Source organism: Carassius auratus, chromosome 30, assembly GCF_003368295.1.
Source record: "Carassius auratus strain Wakin chromosome 30, ASM336829v1, whole genome shotgun sequence".
NCBI classification, from domain to species: domain Eukaryota; kingdom Metazoa; phylum Chordata; class Actinopteri; order Cypriniformes; family Cyprinidae; genus Carassius; species Carassius auratus.
The window spans coordinates 15,433,466-15,451,094 of NC_039272.1; the positions used below are offsets into that span (position 1 = coordinate 15,433,466).

General features: G+C 37.0%; 1 protein-coding gene across 5 annotated transcripts; it reads left to right on the plus strand.

Moving 5' to 3' along the window:
* The first annotated feature begins 2,630 nt into the window (after window positions 1–2,630).
* On the plus strand, window positions 2,631–15,897 carry lmo4a (LIM domain only 4a). 5 transcript variants are annotated; one of them, XM_026211667.1, is made up of 6 exons: window positions 2,631–3,024; window positions 8,519–8,605; window positions 9,403–9,648; window positions 12,862–12,958; window positions 14,600–14,758; window positions 14,965–15,897. In XM_026211667.1, exons 2-6 carry the CDS (start codon window positions 8,589–8,591, stop codon window positions 14,971–14,973), a joined length of 528 nt encoding a protein of 175 aa, XP_026067452.1. In that variant the 5' UTR covers window positions 2,631–3,024; window positions 8,519–8,588; the 3' UTR covers window positions 14,974–15,897. The 5 variants fall into 5 exon arrangements, with proteins under 5 accessions (XP_026067452.1, XP_026067453.1, XP_026067454.1 ...); XM_026211668.1 differs by having other exon boundaries at window positions 8,522–8,605; XM_026211669.1 differs by lacking the exon at window positions 14,965–15,897 and having other exon boundaries at window positions 14,600–14,764.
* The last annotated feature ends 1,732 nt before the right edge of the window (window positions 15,898–17,629 follow it).

The window sequence follows — 17,629 nt, forward strand, 5'->3', positions numbered from 1 at the left end:
CCTTTTGTCTTTGGGTTCTTTGTGTCTGATATTGACAAATAAGTGATCAGAACAGAATAGAATTGCCATTAATCATAAAAAAGATGTGTCTTTTGAGTTACAAAACACATTCACTGATATCTCCATCAGAACACACGAACATGGCCAGGTCAATTTTTCTAAATGACTTTGGTGTTGCCAATGTTATATTTCTCTCTGCTTTATCTCCGTCTCTCACTTTCTCACAGACATCTGAGACTTTCAGCCCTGACATGACAGGGGAACAGAAAATGCCTGAAATTGTTGAGAATGTGCAGGATGGCAGGTGTAAATAAGTGACGATGGCTGCACAATCCCACAGATACTTTCACAGAACATTCGAGCCACACATGCTGTGAACATTTGTCACTCTTTGATGAGTCAGCACATGTTTTGTCTGTATGTCAGGACTCGGGTAACACAACCACTGCTTATGACAGAATCTATTAAATATACTGTGGCAGTGAAAACACAGTCACTATGACACACAGCCACAGTCTTCCATTGGAATGTTCTGTGTAGTTTATTCTTCACCATTCCAATGGAATTTAGAAATAATTATGGATGAGCATAACTGAGCAGGACATAACGATTTACCCTTCATGTCTAATTTCGACATTAAAACATAAAATCCCTTTTGAGATGTCGAAAAAACCCAAATTTTTGTTTGTAGCATTCATAAGAGAGAGAGAGGTTATCCATTTATATTAAAAATAGATTCTTAATAAGAAGCATTAAAGCAATTTCCACAATAAAAATGTATCTAAGTGTCCTCTGATTTTCAAGTATTCCGTTTTTTTCCCTTTCTTTCTGTCAGCCTCTTTATCTCTTTCCCTCCCTGGCTTAGATATTTCCTCACCCCTACTGATGTGTCCTGTTCATGTCTCATGGTCTTCTTTCCATCTACTTCCTTTCTCTATCTCATGCAAAGGGTAGAGTTTCTATGAAACAATGGGGCCACCAGGGAGATTGGTACCAGGGGGTTGGGGGAAAGGAGGGGTGGATACATTTACCTTTGTAAGAGTGGCAGGGGACTCCACAGTGTCTCATCAAAGACCAGTCTGCTCAGGTGATCCCCAAGGCAGAGAGTGTGTGTGTATCTAAGAGCTGCTTGCTTTAAAGTCTTTGTATGCAGAGCCTGGATTTGAATAGAATCACACTATTCCCCCCTTTTATAAACAAATGTCATTGCCTTGCATCAGAATAGAACTGATAGATCCTTCTATGACCCATCTTTGACCCCTTATATATTCACTTATTTGTGTTCTCATGATACTAACAGGATAATGATAATAGATTGCTAATTTTGTTGGCAAATGAGCAAATTCAAAAGTAGACAAAATAATTCCATTATATATTTTCACTCTAATTTTCTATACTTTTTTCACTAATTATATTTATGTTTTTATTTAATTATGCCTCTAGTTCTGGCCTCAAGTGCACACGAAATAGATCATAGAACCCTCCACTAGATGTCGCTAGTCCCCTTAATTCCTGAGCAAGAATAATAACACTTTTAAATGCAATGGGCCCAGTGTCTGTATATAGGGGCCAAGCACATGTACATCTCCTGTGTGAAAATCTTGACAAAGTTATGTCGGCTGTGCCCCATTTATGATAAAAAAATAATGTTTGTGAACCTTACACAAGGACCTTGATCCATACTTTTAAACTATTGTCTGAATAATAGTTGTATAGCTTACTGAAATTTGATTCCTTGTTAGTTTTAGACAGGGAGTCTAACAAGTGTTGTTTTATACAACTAGAATTTTATGTATTTATTTTTCAAATCTGCTAAATGTGATATTGTCCCTCCTTCATGAAAATAAAAATGTAGTACATTAAGTATTATACAATGCCTTTGCATCATATAGGACAGGTAAACAAATATTTTTAAAAAAATAAACTTATCATGCAACTTACACTATGAACATAGTACTTAGAACAAAGAAGAGCATTAACAGTTAAGTAGTGATTTGGCCTCGCAGGTGTGTTTAGTTGACATAATAAGCCACAATATTTCTTTGTAGTAGCACTGTCTGTAAATGAGAGGCCAAGGCTAGTTCATTTTAGCCTGTGATGGTAAATCAAGGCAGATTGGACGGTTTTGCATTGGTTAAATAAAGATTTACGGCGCCAGAGGTAATTGGCTTTCCATCTTGGACAGATGTTCGCAGCTTCGATCGTGCCGAGAGACGCAGCAAATATAAGTTGAGACACGTGGTAGTGTTCAATTTAACAGCTGCCTGTTTTCCTCTTGCGTGAGCACATCTGTTATTTGGACTGTCTGTTTTTGCATCTATTGTCGGTTTATTTATAAATTGATGCTATAGAAAACTCCGTTTGTGTCAGCGCGTAGGTGAATAATTAATAAACGTGGCCGCGCCAGTCGTCAGCAGGCTTAAATGTTGTGGATAAAGACGGCTTTTAAGCCATTTCAGCATAACTCAGCCGTGGTGATTATAGACAATTTAAAATTAGTTCACTTTCAAATAGTTTAAAGTTGCCCAAACAGCCATCCATCATCCTGTCAAATGCCACGCCCCCTTGCCGCTCATTGGCTGTTGGGGTTGCACCTATGGCACGTCATCAGAGGAGTGACTTTAAAAATTTCTCCCTGTTCGTTCGTATGTAATTTCAGTGTAAACTGATTTTGCAGCTCATAGGAGGTTTTAGACATTAAGTCATAAGAAAGCAAGTTATACATTTTAGTTTTAAGAAAGCGACAGAAAGATCACGTGCAAAGGCAAAGGCTCTACATTAATATGAGTTTGACGGTGGCAGCAGAGCGCTTCTGAGAGGGGGACGATTCTGAAGTTTGTTGGAACACGCGACACTCGGATTATCAACAGCGCATTTTCTTCAACGATTTTCTTTTGCTGGACGAAAACAAAATACATATACAAAAAACAGACAGTCTCTCACTGTTTATCAACTCACAATAACTTTGAGATTGATCCCACCAACTTTTGGCTTCTTTCCAGACTCCGTAACTTACAAATAGCGGTGAGTAAAAACATTAATAAAGATTGTGAACTGGTAAAGATAATTCCAATATCGTTGGAGTAACGTTACTGTCCCGATGTTTCGATGGCTTTCTGTTTTAACAGTTTCCACTCAAACACGCACCTCAACATAGTTATTTGTCATTTAGAACCTTTCATGTAATGCTGTTTGCACCACATTTACCAGAGTTTCGTTTCTCAAAAACGTCCTAATTGCGCAAATAGATCATAGAGACCATTGGTGACAATACATTTGGGGTTGCAAGTTCCACACTTGAACTATGGACCAAAAATGTAAGTTTTATGATTATAATTTATTTTATTCCCCAACCTTGTTTAACCAAACTTTACATTGCTACGCATTGGCTGCAACTTCACTGTACTGTAACTCGCAGGCTGTATCTCAAATCGTAGTGAGCTGTCAACCTAGACGGCTGGGCTCAGTTGGGGTCTAGGTTAAAGTGCAGTCTAGGTAGGAAGCACACTATTTTTTGAGACAGCGCCTTGATGTATGCTGTCACTGAAGCAGAGAATTGTGCACAATGGGGAGTTGTGCGCGGAGTGTTAATTAAAAAGAGACCTGTTTTAATGAAACGGCGAAGCGTGTAGTTATATGGCCCCAGAGCGCATTATTAAAATAGAAGGATATACTGCTAATCTGCGGCGGTGCCAACCAGGGTTTGGTCATTTGCTCGTTGGACTCGCTAACTTACTATTTTTAGAGGCTGCGAACCGTGGTTTTATGCTCATTTATTTTAATTATCAGGGACTCACACTGGGTTTTTGCGCAGTTATATGCTGTCTTAAGCGACGTGTTATGACACTAAACATTCACAGATACAGCATTAAACAAGTCACTTGATTATACGGTCGTTCTCTCGCGTTGCCGAGTTTCTATGGTGACCGTGCGGTTAGTTCTCAACAGACGTTCCGCCCAACAAAAGGAAAAGTTGAAGCTTAACCATAAAAACATAATAGTGTGTTCTTAAGTCTCCTACTACACCATTAGGCTAGTAATTGATGATATGTGATTTGTCTCGTGGCGGAGACCCATCATTTGCTCCGTCAAGCCGACACCAATCCATCAGTCTGCGCTCGGACAGCGACGGTATTGTGTTTCTCTTCATTAGCTTCTGTTTTTGCCTCTCATTTCATCAATCAGCCCGTTAGTCAAGTGGAACTGAACGAGCCTCCCCCTCTCTGACCTTTCTGATGACAGCGTTTAAATAACGAGAGAAAGAAAGAGTTTGGTCTATTTCCAGAGTAACGTTAGCTCCTCACTTCGAAACTAGCAGAACTTGGTTGACCGTTTCAGTTACGTTTGGGAAAACAGGATGAATTCTCGACATACACGCCAGTTTTTGTTTAGATATTTACGTTTTTAATTGATATTTATGCTTTAAACATTTGGTATATTAAACTCACATAGGATATAAATTACTAAAAAACTCTTAAAATAGGTATAAAAAATAGTTAAAGTGAGTCTGTAGAGCTTTTATGACATTCTCCACTCTTGCCAAAAATGTTGGCATATATCAAACTCTTTGATAAATCTGCCCATTGATGTACAACTGTGCTCATATATTACCTATTTGCCTAGATTTGCCTGTTTTAAGTTAGCAGTGACCTTTAAACAAACTTTGCACTCTGCTTAAGCAGTATGTACTGTATGCTATATTTTGGCTTGCCTTTTAAGTCAAGAATTGGTCATAACACAATGCAGAATGCCAAAGATGTAGGCCTATAGCATCGCAAACTCCTGCTACTCTGTGATAACACACTACATTAAGCCTCATAGCTTAAAAAAGCTTGTCGTCGAGCGTTTCCAGTGAAGGATTAACTTACCTAAGTTATTAGAGGGATAATGTAATTGTTCTGTATTGAAACAGCCAAGCCTCAAAGCGTGTGATATTCCCCCAGGGTCCCATTCGGCAGCATTGTCTCTCTCGCTCTCAGGTCTGCAGGAAAGGCATGATTAAAAACGGGGGATTTGCATTTTCATGAAATTAGCTGTTGCAAAGTTATTTGGCAACCTGCTTTGCACTTCTGCAGGTGTGTGGGAATGACAATGTATTTTGCTTGTTACCAGTGTCAGTTATGGAGAAAAGGTCCCGAGGCAAAATCTGTTTGTGTAGAAGCGCTGAATAAATGTACTTTTGGTTCAGGTTTGTAATCTTGTACAGCGGGTCCCGATGCATTTAATAAGATATCAGGCTCATAGTTCATGTATGACTTACAAATATCCCCAACTCTGACATGACAATGAAAAGATTAGAGCTGAGGGTGTCAGGAATTGGTTTAAACCATTGCTTGGCAAATTCTCCAATATGAATTCAGGCATGTAGGTTCATGTCAGTTTCAGGATACTTGTGTTTGTGGAGGAAATGCTTACGCAGCTCTCTGAGCTTTGTATTAGACCTGCTCGGTCAGTTTTACTAGGTTAGGTGAGGGAATGTTCACCACGTGCACACAAGGTCTCTCTTTCCTGGTTATTTTTCTGCAGACTGCTAATGCTTGGCTTTTAGGATTTCCACCATTTTTTTTTACTATATAGACTGTGTTATAAACCCCTGAATCATTAAAAATTTAAAGGGATAGTTCCCCCCAAAATCAATATTCTGTCATTTTGCCTACACTGTCATACACTGACTTTTAAAATCTGAAATGATTTTAAAACACAAGGCATTATGAACTTGTCAGCTGCATAAAGGGTTACTGAGGAAAAACTAGAGATAATAAATTAAATCACTAAAAGACTACTAGACTTTCAAGTTTTTCCAAACAAAACTAATTTATACAGAACACTCACTTCATTAGTAGGAGACACATGACAAATCGGCTCAAAATCTCAAACAACTTTGACATCCTCAGAATATACAGAATCATAGTCTGATGCTAAAAGACTCATGCCCATCAAACTCTATTTGATTTTCTGTGAAATCTGTCAACTCTTTGACTTTATGCAACCAGTGTCAGCTCATCCAGACTATAAGGGCACAAATCTGGGCAAAAGCTGTGTAGTGTAATCCAGCCTTTACTTTCTTCAGTGTAACACAAAAAAATATATTTTAAAAGTACAGTCAAAAAAATCTATTCAAAATATACATTTTTTGTGTCGTGAGGGTGAGTAAACGATGACAGAATTTTCATTTTTGGGCTGACTCTACCATACCTGATGTTCATGCTTCTGTTTTTTGGGAAAACACGTGGCGGCCAAAATCTTATGTCCGACACAAGGATAGGAAAACAGATAGGAGCAGAGGAAAGCATTCCCAATCCTTTAGAGTGAAGCACAAAGAGCTTTCCTGTTTCTTTCCTGTCCTCTTTTGACCCCTGGTCAACCCTACCAATCAACAGGGCTCAGTTGTGACCTCTAACCTGGCCTCTATCTCCAGTCTGCTGCCGACTGACCTCTCCTTCAGAACAACAGAGGGAGGAAATAACAAGTGATATAGCCTCTGCCAGATGTCCAAAACCTCTTCCTCACATTGCTGCTGCCTTCCAAAAAGAGCAGACTGCACCGTCTGTTCCTCACTGGATTTCGCAGAAGTTCTCCAAATGCAGCAGGGAAGCTCGCTTTGTGTCTGTTCAGAAAACAATGCAGAGATACAAAGTTATTTTTAGAAATAAAATGTGCAAGCATTTCCAAATGTGTTCAAGCAAGTGTATTATAAGTGTTAGGTGTATTGAGTCTAAATGTCTTTTGCTTAGACAGTCTAACCGTCTCCAAACCACAGTCTTCGTGCTTATTTAAATAAAGTTAGAAAAGGTAATATGTTGGTCTGAAGCTAGAGGTACTAACACTGTACTGTGTGTGGTGAAGATGGTTGGTGGTTAGTCTGAATTCATCCTTCTGGAACTGTATAAGGCTGTTTATTGAAAGCGGGAATAGTTAGTTTGAGTTCTCATATTGGTTGAAGGCTGTTTACCACTAGGCATACTTACTACAACTTGGACATACCATGAAAAAAGGGAAAAGTGAAAATTCTGATTTAGATTAGCATTCTTATTTAGAAACAACATATAGATATGACCCTTGTTCTTGGATCAGCATTCAGACTCTGAGATTGCGTACTCTGAAAGGGAACAGACTTAAGTTTGTCCTTATGGTTCCAGTTACTGCCATTTGAGAGCTGCACTGCCTCCAGCTGGGCTTGATCTCCACTCATATTTGCAATGAAAGTTCTGGAAATGAGCTGTAGATATAAACTGATAATGTTAAGGCAGATATAAAAATCTGTGGACTACATCATTTCCATAGAATTGCCTGCAGCATGAGTTTTATTGTGGTTCCGTGGCAATAACATTGCACTTTAAGATTTGTTTTTTTCTTTTAACTTTTAAAATGTGACTTTTTTTTTCCAAGAGGTACTTCAACACCAGTATGTTTGTACAAACATATTTTAAATGCATTTGTTATTAATACAGATTTAGAGATGTAACGATAACCAGTTTGATAATAAATCATGATAAAATTCCTCATGGTTAGTATTACCACTTCATAATTTAATTATCATTATAACCGTATTCGATTAGCGCGATTTGAACAACCGAGAATGGATAAATAAATACTATCCAGTATAAAATGTATAGTTTTGAGTAACAGTCTCACGTGTGCACTGCACGCAGAATACTTTCATTTTGAGTGAGAACATGGCGGAAAAGCTTTGAGGTTTTTAAAGAGACAATACAAAAAAGTATATGAATCAATTAATTATATGAATGTACCTCTGAAGGGTTCTTACTGTCATTAGAAAAAACATCTTCGCTCTTTGTAATACCTAAAGAAGTGTTCTTAATCGCAGTGCTGTCTTGCCCACAGAGGTCAAGGGGAAACAGCTGTAATTCAGCTTTTCCATAAGCGCCACCTACTGTCATAGAGTGGATACACAGAGACTTATTCGATATATTTATATTCAGCTTGTGTGCAGTGGGTTTTGTCTGGCCAAAAAAAAAAGACCAAATTTGTATGTCGTGCTGTAAATTTTGACTGGTTGATGAAAAACAAGCTTATGTGGATTCTACACATTTAAAATAATTCATATAAGTTACCTAGAATTATTTATGGAGCAGATAAAATACATATAATCATTTATTAATCAATTATCATTTTGACTTACTCAACCTTTTGCTTTATTTAGAGACTTAAATGTGAAGTTTTTATATTTTTTATGAAACGTTTTCAAAGCTTTATTTTAACATTTACATTGAATATTTGAACATGCTATTAGATAAGTTGTTGTCAGTCATTTTGTCTTTTAAAATCCAGACATGATTGATAATGTTACTGTTTTGGTGACAATGCAAACAAAAAGTAATTTTTTTTATTTTTTATTTTATTTTTTTTAAATGCAAAACTTGGTGAAGTGATTTAGGTCAGTAATATTTTTTTAACATTTCCAACAAATTTTAACCATGATAATTTTGGTCTCTATAATCGTGATAAGACATTTTCATACCGAGAAATGACTTTATCTGTTATTCATTCATTTCAGTAGCTCCACAGGTTCTCGTGCTAAGAGAGGGTGGTTTTCTGGACAGGTCTTGTGTACCTCTGCACTGGTGATGACAATGACATACAGGGAAGTTTGCTCTCAGTTTCATTAACCGTTTATGATATAAACCACAAATGCTTTCTTTTCTTGCTGCACCTATTGTGGGATAAAAAATATTTTGTTATGCTGATTTTTGTTTCCTGTGAGTGGGAACCTTAGTTTAATTTTTTTCCATTTAGCCAGTATAAAAATGTTATAGAGTACAATTGGTTGCACCATGTTACATTGAGAAAATAAGTTAAATGTTATAACTGACTTTTATGTGTAATTGAAAACTTGAATATTCCACATTCAACAAATACATTTTTGTAATACTATAAATGGTGGTAAACAACAGACATAATTTTAGCTGTAATAAAACATTGAACATTACGGAACAAGAACCTAAAGGTGACCACAGCCACAATAGAAAGAAGTAAAATGGCAAAGAGAAAACAACAACATTATGTAACCACATAATGTGTTCAAGTTGCTGTAAATTCAGGGTAGTACTGTAAACTTATCCCTATTACAGGTAAGTTAGGGTACAGGGTAGTACCCCCCCCCCCCAATCCCAATTGGTCAGTCAATTTGATCCTTTTTTCACTTGTCTGGATGGAGACATTGAAAATGCAATCAACAACAGGGCGAGAAGTACATCTGTCCCCTCATTCTGCTATGACATTTCCTCAGGATGATAAGAATGTATTATGGTGATTTGTTTGAAGAGGATTGGAGGAACATCTCTAATGGCTGATCTTCTGATAGTGGTAGAACGATGCCTCTGGATAACACAGGCCACATCTGCTGATTTACGAGTTTCTCCGCTCTTTTTTTGTGTGCAGGCAGGCGATGGTGAACAGCCGTGTGGAAACCGCAGCCGTTGCAGTAACAGGAGGCAGCGGCGGGGCAGTGCGCTCCTGTGCAGGCTGCGGAGGTCGGATCTCGGATCGCTTCCTGCTCTTCTCCATGGATCGGTACTGGCACACGCGCTGCCTCAAGTGCTCCTGCTGCCAGGCTCAGCTGGGAGAGATCGGCAGCACCTGCTTCAGCAAAGGAGGAATGATCCTCTGCAAGAACGATTACATCAGGTACTAAAAGAAACGGCCAGTAGGGGATTTGGTTGGACTGCTGTAGAAATGCTGAATAAGAGCAAATAAATAATGTTTCTGGTCACAGCATGAGTCGTAATGTTACTCAAGAAGGATAGGAAATCTGCGGATTTAACTGGGACAAATCAATAAAATGTCTTCAATTTGTAAACTTGATCGTTCTTTCATATCATTTGGCAAATCTCCTTTTCTGATTTACCAGACAGAGGATATTTAGAAACGTGTTGATATTTATTTTGGCCTAAACTGAAGAAAATAGATAAAACCCCACACACTACCAGATCTTACGTAAACAGCCTTTAAAAAAAAAAAAAAATGATTATGTTGTCTTGTATGACTTTTAGTTGTGCAAGGTTTTTCTATTTATTATTTCATATTTATTTTGAACAAAACTATCATTTTAAGTTTACATTTAAATGAATAAACCAAATGTTAATTTGTCCATTTGTGAAAAATAACTTCATCTGAAATTAGCAGATTTTGTTGGGATGACTATAGAGCTTTGTCTGTCATACTGATATTGAACATCTTTTTTGAGGCCTCACTTAAGAACTCATGTTACTGCATAAACTGTACAAGAAAAGGACATGAGAAGTGCACCGATCATGACAGGAAGTGTGTGGGTGCATTTAACATGGCATCTGGAGCAGCCATATTCCTCAAAGACTCCCCACATGCTTTTCATGTGCCATACACCACTTTAGACTCAAGCCGTCCTGTTTAACCACATGGTCGGTGATCAAATTAGAAGTCAACTCAGAATTGTAATTTTGTTATAAAGTTTGACCAGTCTACAAAACAACCATAACCTTGTTTTGCAAATCCTAAAAATCATTCGTTTATTTTTCTGGTGGTTTTCGCTGGGGTCTATGATTGCTTGTATGTCTGTATGATGATTACATAGCCCTTTGATTGAATTTGGCCTCTATTCCCTTGTATATTTTGAGCTGAAGGCTCCAGAGGTGCGGAGATTAGATTTGTTTAGAATTGCTGAGGCTTTGAAATTGACCTCTGTGTGTTTGGATGTGTGCAGTGATGCATCGGGCCATGACGGCACGGCATTGTTGCCTGTTAGACCCACACTGGTCTGTTTTGGACCTCAACCAGGGATGTCTGACTATTTGGCATTGCCACACAGATATTTTTTTTGTCTGTGATTGCTGTAGAAGTGCCAGAGATGCCTGCTGAAAAGTCAAACAATCTCATAGATCCCAAATTGAAAAGAAATTGTGCAGCCCTGCCATATTTAAAATAAAAATGAAAGACGCAGAAGAGTTATCGTTAATTGTAAGACAGTGTACAGTTTTCAATCATTCCCATGTTATTATACAAATGTATAATATATATATATATAAATAAATATAAAATATAAGATTATACACTGTATATATTATTAGAATTATTATATCTGTTTATTTATATTAATCTATTTAAATGTCAATTAAATTATTAAATAATTATTTATTAATATATGTTTATTCATATTATTATTCATATTAATATAACTATACATTGTTAAAAATATTTTAGAATAAAATTAAACATTGAAATATTATTTACTTTATATAAAAGTATATACAATTTGTAATAAACAAATGATTTAAAAATTGTTTAAAATTATTATTATTATTACATTATTTATTAAAGATGCTCTTCTTATTATTACACCTACATAATCTTAAAAATAGTTTAGCATGTAAGGCTGGCTCACCTGCCAAAAAATACTTTAAAATAAAATTACTGTTGTTGTTATTGTTTTTGTTGGTACTTTTGTGATGCATTATATTATACTGTCAAAAAAAGAAAAGTGGATCATATTGCGAGTGCCTATATGTGGATTTTTTTGTATTAAGCAATAGGATCCATTTTTCTTTTTTGAAATTTTTTCCCTCTCTGAAGCACCCATAGTTTTGTCTGCGAGTACCTGATGCACCCCTGGTCAAGATTTGTTCTCTGAATATTATATACTGTATCTATCCCTTTTTACCTGTTCAGACATCTTATGATAAGTTGTTGTTTTAAGACAACATTGGGTTCTATAACAACTCAACTGAGAAAGAAAATCTCATTGGTAAAGAACTTATCTCTTACAACACTGTAATTTAGCAAACATGTTATAGGCCTACATGTCAAGGGTGTTCTTATGGATATTTCCTTTAAGAGTGCATGTAAGGTGTACTCAATCTGCAGTGTATTAAATATGTATAATACAGCTAATCAAAAGGGCAGAGCTTCATTACAAAATGACACAGCGTGGAGCCTGAGGTCTGATAAAAGTAGGGTGCATTAATTAGGGAGAACAGGGCTCCTTTCTGCCGTCTCTTATTAAATTACTGTTTGGATTAAGATCAAAAATTCATTACTGCGAGCAGTCAGAGCTGGGACAGTGATAGCGGAGGAGGGGTAGAGAAAGGGCAGGGGGAAGAGGAGAAAGTGAGGCGGTGAGAATTAGCTGCCAAACTGGTCTGGTTACTGTCACTATAAAGACCCCAGAGAGGGAAGAAATGTTTCCTATTGAAACATGACTGTGTCATGGTGGCTCCAGGTGTTCTGAATGAAAACAAGTTGTTTGTGTGCATGTGTGTGAGTGGAATGCATGTATGTTGCGTGTTGTTTGTGTGCATCTGGATTTTATCTCTATATGGCTGAGTGTGTGTAGATGCATTTTTTTTCTTTCAGCTCATCAAGAGCGCGACTTGAACTCATTTGAGTGTTCTCCTAAAATTGCCCATAACAACCTCAAGCTCAGGCAGCTGAGTAATCAAGTGCACCCTAATTAGGAGCCAAGGATGGATCAGAGGCTCCTACAGCCACCCCCCACCCATTGCCACCAATTACACTGCCACTCCAGATTAGCTGATAGGCTGCAGTCTAGGACTAGAGGGGCTTTGGTGCCCTGCCATCCAAGCCACACACTCACAAACACACACATTGCAAAAGCACTCAAGCTACGGATGCAAAAATCAATTTCCCCAATTGTGGAAGGAAAAGAAGTGGATCAGTTTAAGTCTTTTATTTTCAGGGTGATTCTGCAATATGGGAAACATATTTTTTGTATCCCTCAAATGAGAAATCACTTAAGGAAACATGTATTTTGGATGTTTAAATGTGTTGACTTTCAACTGATATTTTGTCACTGTTTAAATATTATTATATATTTAATTCATAATTGTTTTTCCCCTGGCTGTGCAGGTTGTTTGGTCACAGTGGAGCCTGCAGTGCATGTGGACAGTCTATCCCTGCCAGTGAGATGGTGATGAGGGCCCAGGGTAATGTCTACCATCTAAAGGTGAGCCATAGCCTGTTAGAAAACACTCATGCATTGTCAGTATTAAAAATTATTAATGAACGAAACACCTGTCCATAGGTTCCTTTTATTTTGAGCTCAGTCAGTGGAACTATAGACTTTTCTCTGGAGACTCATTCTAGACTTATCCAATAATTTTCTCTACCTAAACCCTACTTCTTTCTTACAATGATTGCAAGCTCACATGTACTGATGAATAGAACCAAGTCCCTTATCAACGCTTTTTTTCAAACAGATGTACGTCAGAAGAAAATATATGTTGCTACTTTGACAACAAATTAGTAGAAACAAACAGGATAAAGACCAGAATATAGAAAAGATGTAGCTGTCATTATTTTTCATTATACACAGCAGGGATACACTTTTTATTGTACTATATATAACGTACATTATAGATGGATAGCAATTTGTCATAGACTCAATTATTTACAGTTGACTAAATTCTCTTTATGAATCTTTTGTGATCAGACTGCATAGACACAAAATTGTTGTACTGCCCTACATTTGCAGAACACAGTAGCATGTGACTAGCTTGAAAAAAATGATTTGATGTGGATTTTCACTGTTGAATCTGAGAAAAGATGAGCCAAACCTATCTGTCACAGGACAGGTTATAGATCGAATTACTCAACATCGAATATCGTACCGTTGCAATTTATGAACCAGTCCAAAACATGAAGGCATTTGTTTTTATACATTGCAATTACCTAATTCCCTTTGACACTGGCATGTAAGCCAGCAGGAATTGCTCAACATAAGTTGATGATTCATATTTAGATTTATGAAATTTTATTATTTTTGAGTATTGTATTGCAACTCCCTTAAGACTGGAAAAGTTGAAAGACTGAGATTTATAATTCTTGCAAAACAATGACTTGGACCATCATCCCATATCTCCAGAATGAGAATAAAAGGATTTTCATATTAACATATGTGTTTATACTTCACATTATTTGGTTGGAATGGAAACATCTGCAAAGACTTGAAGTAGCCTTTTTTTGAGGAAATACATTTCTCTTTGAATTGTCAGCTGAAGTCTTGCATTCAGTGAACACTGATAGCAGGATAGTCTCAAGAGATATCGACCGAAACTCATCAACTAACCGTTTTCCCAACTGCGCCACACATTCCTTCTTAATTATAGTCGTGTAGGTGTCAACCTGTCTTAATAATATTTGATTGGAAAAGGAAACCATTCCATGATTAAGCTGAGTGGATCAGTTTGGTTTCCCAGTGGTCCATGTTTGCATAAGTTTGCAAAATTGGGTAACTACATCCTGACAATATTTCTAATTTGTGAGGATCTGAAGAAATGTGAGCATGGAGTGTAACAGATTTTTTCAAACAATGCAAATGTACCATATGTGTTATTCTTCTGGTCTCTTTTTTCCCTCACCTATTTCTTCTAGTAGTGGAAAAACTGTTTATCTATATGACTTTCCATATAGGACACTTTATATATCTATAGGACTTTCTTTCTCATATCTAAAAATACACAAGATGTCACTACTTCCATTTGCTCTCAACTTGAATTGTTTTTTAGTTTAGTTGAAGACATTCATTAAATGGCACACCAGACGTCCAGTAAAATAACCTTTTGCTTTGTTTTTCTTCTCTTCACAGTGTTTCACCTGTGCCACATGTCGAAATCGCTTGGTGCCTGGTGACCGATTTCACTACATCAACGGCACCATCTTTTGTGAACATGACCGACCCGGTGGAGCTTTGCTCAGTAGTCACCTGACCCCCCTGCAGAACAACACCCTCCTACCCGACCAAAAGGTATGATAAAAACACGCCGAATTGATAAGAAACCTTTTAGTGTCAATGATATCCCTCAACTTGCATTTAAAGCTGTAAATTTAACAAAGGTTGCAAATGTAAATTTGTATCAGTTGGTAGAAAAACATGACAAAAACGAATAGAGATTGCTATACTGCATTATTTAAAAAAATGAAACTGATTGGCTATTTGATCTTTTTACTCAGGTGTGCTGAGAAAACAAGGATGTATGATTTGCGGCGTGCCTTCTCTTCGTATTTTTCCTCACATCTTCCCTTCAATCCATCATTGTGAATGTCCACCCACACCCAAGATGTCCACTTTTCTTTCGTGCATCCAGCCAGAACTAGGCAAGTACTGTGGGTCACTTGCAAGACAATCACCCCTAATGAGGGAAACACAATCAAATTGGAGAAATCTGAGAATGATCCCTCATATGTGGTCCATCTGGTTATGGCTGGGATGGCTGAAGCCTTACTCTATTAAAGAGCAGCTAATTAAAGCTGGGGTGATTTTGTTCCCTTTTGAGAAGTTTCTCAAGCAATGTTGTGGACGTTACCTGACTTTTTGGACTGCATGGGTCTATGGATTATGAAAGCTATCACTTCTTGCCCACAAAATGACATTCAAAGATCAAAAGACTGTTAAAACTCACAGTTTTGTTTCAGTGGTGGCTGCCTTTAGCTTACAAGCCCTTTTCACTTTAAGTGTAATTTGATATTTTTTGAAAACATTCTGTCATCTTTGGTTTCTAAAAAAAAAAACATTTTCATGTCCAGTTTTTTCTCCTTTGTCATTTACTTCTTCTTAGCAAGTAATTATACACATACACAGTACAGACACGTGAAAATGTATTGTTTTGTCTACTCGCGTTTATGATGTATGAAGTGCTCTTTTTGAAAGAGTCAGAGTCTCCAGAGGAAACAGCATGTTTTTTTTTCCATGGTTTGGTAGAATAAATTATGTCTGTATGCATATTCTCTAATAGAGACTGCTATTCAGTGTCTGCCAAGACTTTTGGGAGCGTGAGGGAGATGGAGAGTAAAATTGTACATATCCCATGTGCTGTTGTATCGTGTTCAATGGTTGACCTGTTTCCTTGTGTCCTCTGTTTAAACGGAGGAGCGTTAAAAAAAAAAGATGTCTGTAAAAGAAAAGTACTTAATTAAAAAACTATAATCATTACAAATACAGTCTTGACATCTCTGCTCTGTGTACATCAACATTTAATGGTTTTGGCTCGGTGTGTTGGACACTCATTGGAAGTCGAGATGGCTCTCCAATAGTCCTTGGCCAAAAGCATGGTTCATTACCTCCAGATTTCAACACACACTCTTGCATCCACATCGTTATAGAGAGTAATGAAAGGCATTTGAGCTGGCACTTTTTATTCCTCTTGCAGTGACTTCAGTCTGCGGGTCTTGCTAAAGGGAGTTCTTGTGCGTCTTTGTGAACGTCGCTACAGAAAGGAATGATATATTTCTGCCCTTTTCTTTCTTCCGGCTATCCTCTCAAGATTTCATTTACTACTTCAAAATCTGCCTTTTTCTGATCTGATTTGCTGAGGTTCGAGAAGATTTCTCATTATGGCATTTCTGGTAATTGCTTTTTGGCATTAAACTCCCCCATATCTTGTTTATTTAATTAGCTAATTAAACCCATCTCTCTTTTTTTCAACTACCTTTGGCCTGCAATCACAAGGTGTTCCTTTCCAATTTACTTTTACGATTAATAAAAAATGTTCCTTTTCTTTGCGTTTCTTATGAGAAAAATGGAAGCCAAACTTCCCTCATTATGGCTGTTGGTGTGTGTGTGATGGGAAGGAGGTGTAAAAGCCAGCTGTGACTTTTCACATTGAAGAATTACATGTGTGTTTGTGGAATCTTAACCGTGCGGAGTTAAATCACACTGAGGAAAAAAAAAACAACCTAAATTTTTTAAAAAATGACGTTTCCCTGTATATTATGAAAATGGCTTTTATGAAAATAATTATGCTAAAATCTGTTTTTAATGTTAAATGTTATCTTAAAATAATTAAAATTTCTTCTCCCAGGGATCACATTTTGGAAGTTTTGGCATCAAAAAGGTAAAAAATAACAATAAAGAAATAAATAAATAAAAATCTCAGGTATCACTATCAGTGCAAACATAAATCAGGAAAAAAGCTTGCAATGAAAACTCCTGTGTCACAGTCACATTATGGTGAATATTTACAGTATTATGCATTTGCATTCAGATTGTCAAATCTACCATTTAACCAACTCAAATCATTTGGAGGTTCTCATAAAGCCAATCTGGCGTCCCATGCATCCTGACATCTTGAGTCCATGTATTCGGTGCTCCATAAATATTCTGTGGCCTGAGATCATTAAAGAAAGTAGAAAAGAAATTCATTAACTTATGCAAATTATCCTAATTGCAATTATCTCCAAATCTTGATAAGTGAGAGGAGGGGATAGCGAATCTCAAAAATAAAATAAAAACTCCCTTGGCCATTCGAGTAGCTCTTTGCATTCAAATGGATCATACTTCAACTGTGCATTTCTAATTAGTCTGACATATTCAAAAGCCAATTAACGGTTTCTCAAATCAGAGCTTTACCACAAGGTTTTGCCAACTTGTAAAAGGAGAAACTTTATTTTTAAGTGCACTGATTTCCAGAAGCCCTTGTCTGTGAGGACAGAGGCATATAGATTTCCCCCCTTCTTTCTTCAATTCACTAATTAATCCAATTAACACATGCAAATTGGTGTAATTACATTGTTTCCTCACCTCATGTTGTGTGAAGATGGGGAAAACGCAGAACAGATGAAGAAGGGATATTTTTTATCAGACATTGAGGGCGGCACAGAGCATAGAGTTCTAGATTAC

Coding starts and splice junctions, on each gene's coding strand:
- lmo4a (XM_026211667.1), top strand. Junction 9,649..12,861: donor TGCAAGAACGATTACATCAG/GTACTAAAAGAA, acceptor CTGGCTGTGCAG/GTTGTTTGGTCACAGTGGAG. Junction 12,959..14,599: donor GTAATGTCTACCATCTAAAG/GTGAGCCATAGC, acceptor TTCTCTTCACAG/TGTTTCACCTGTGCCACATG.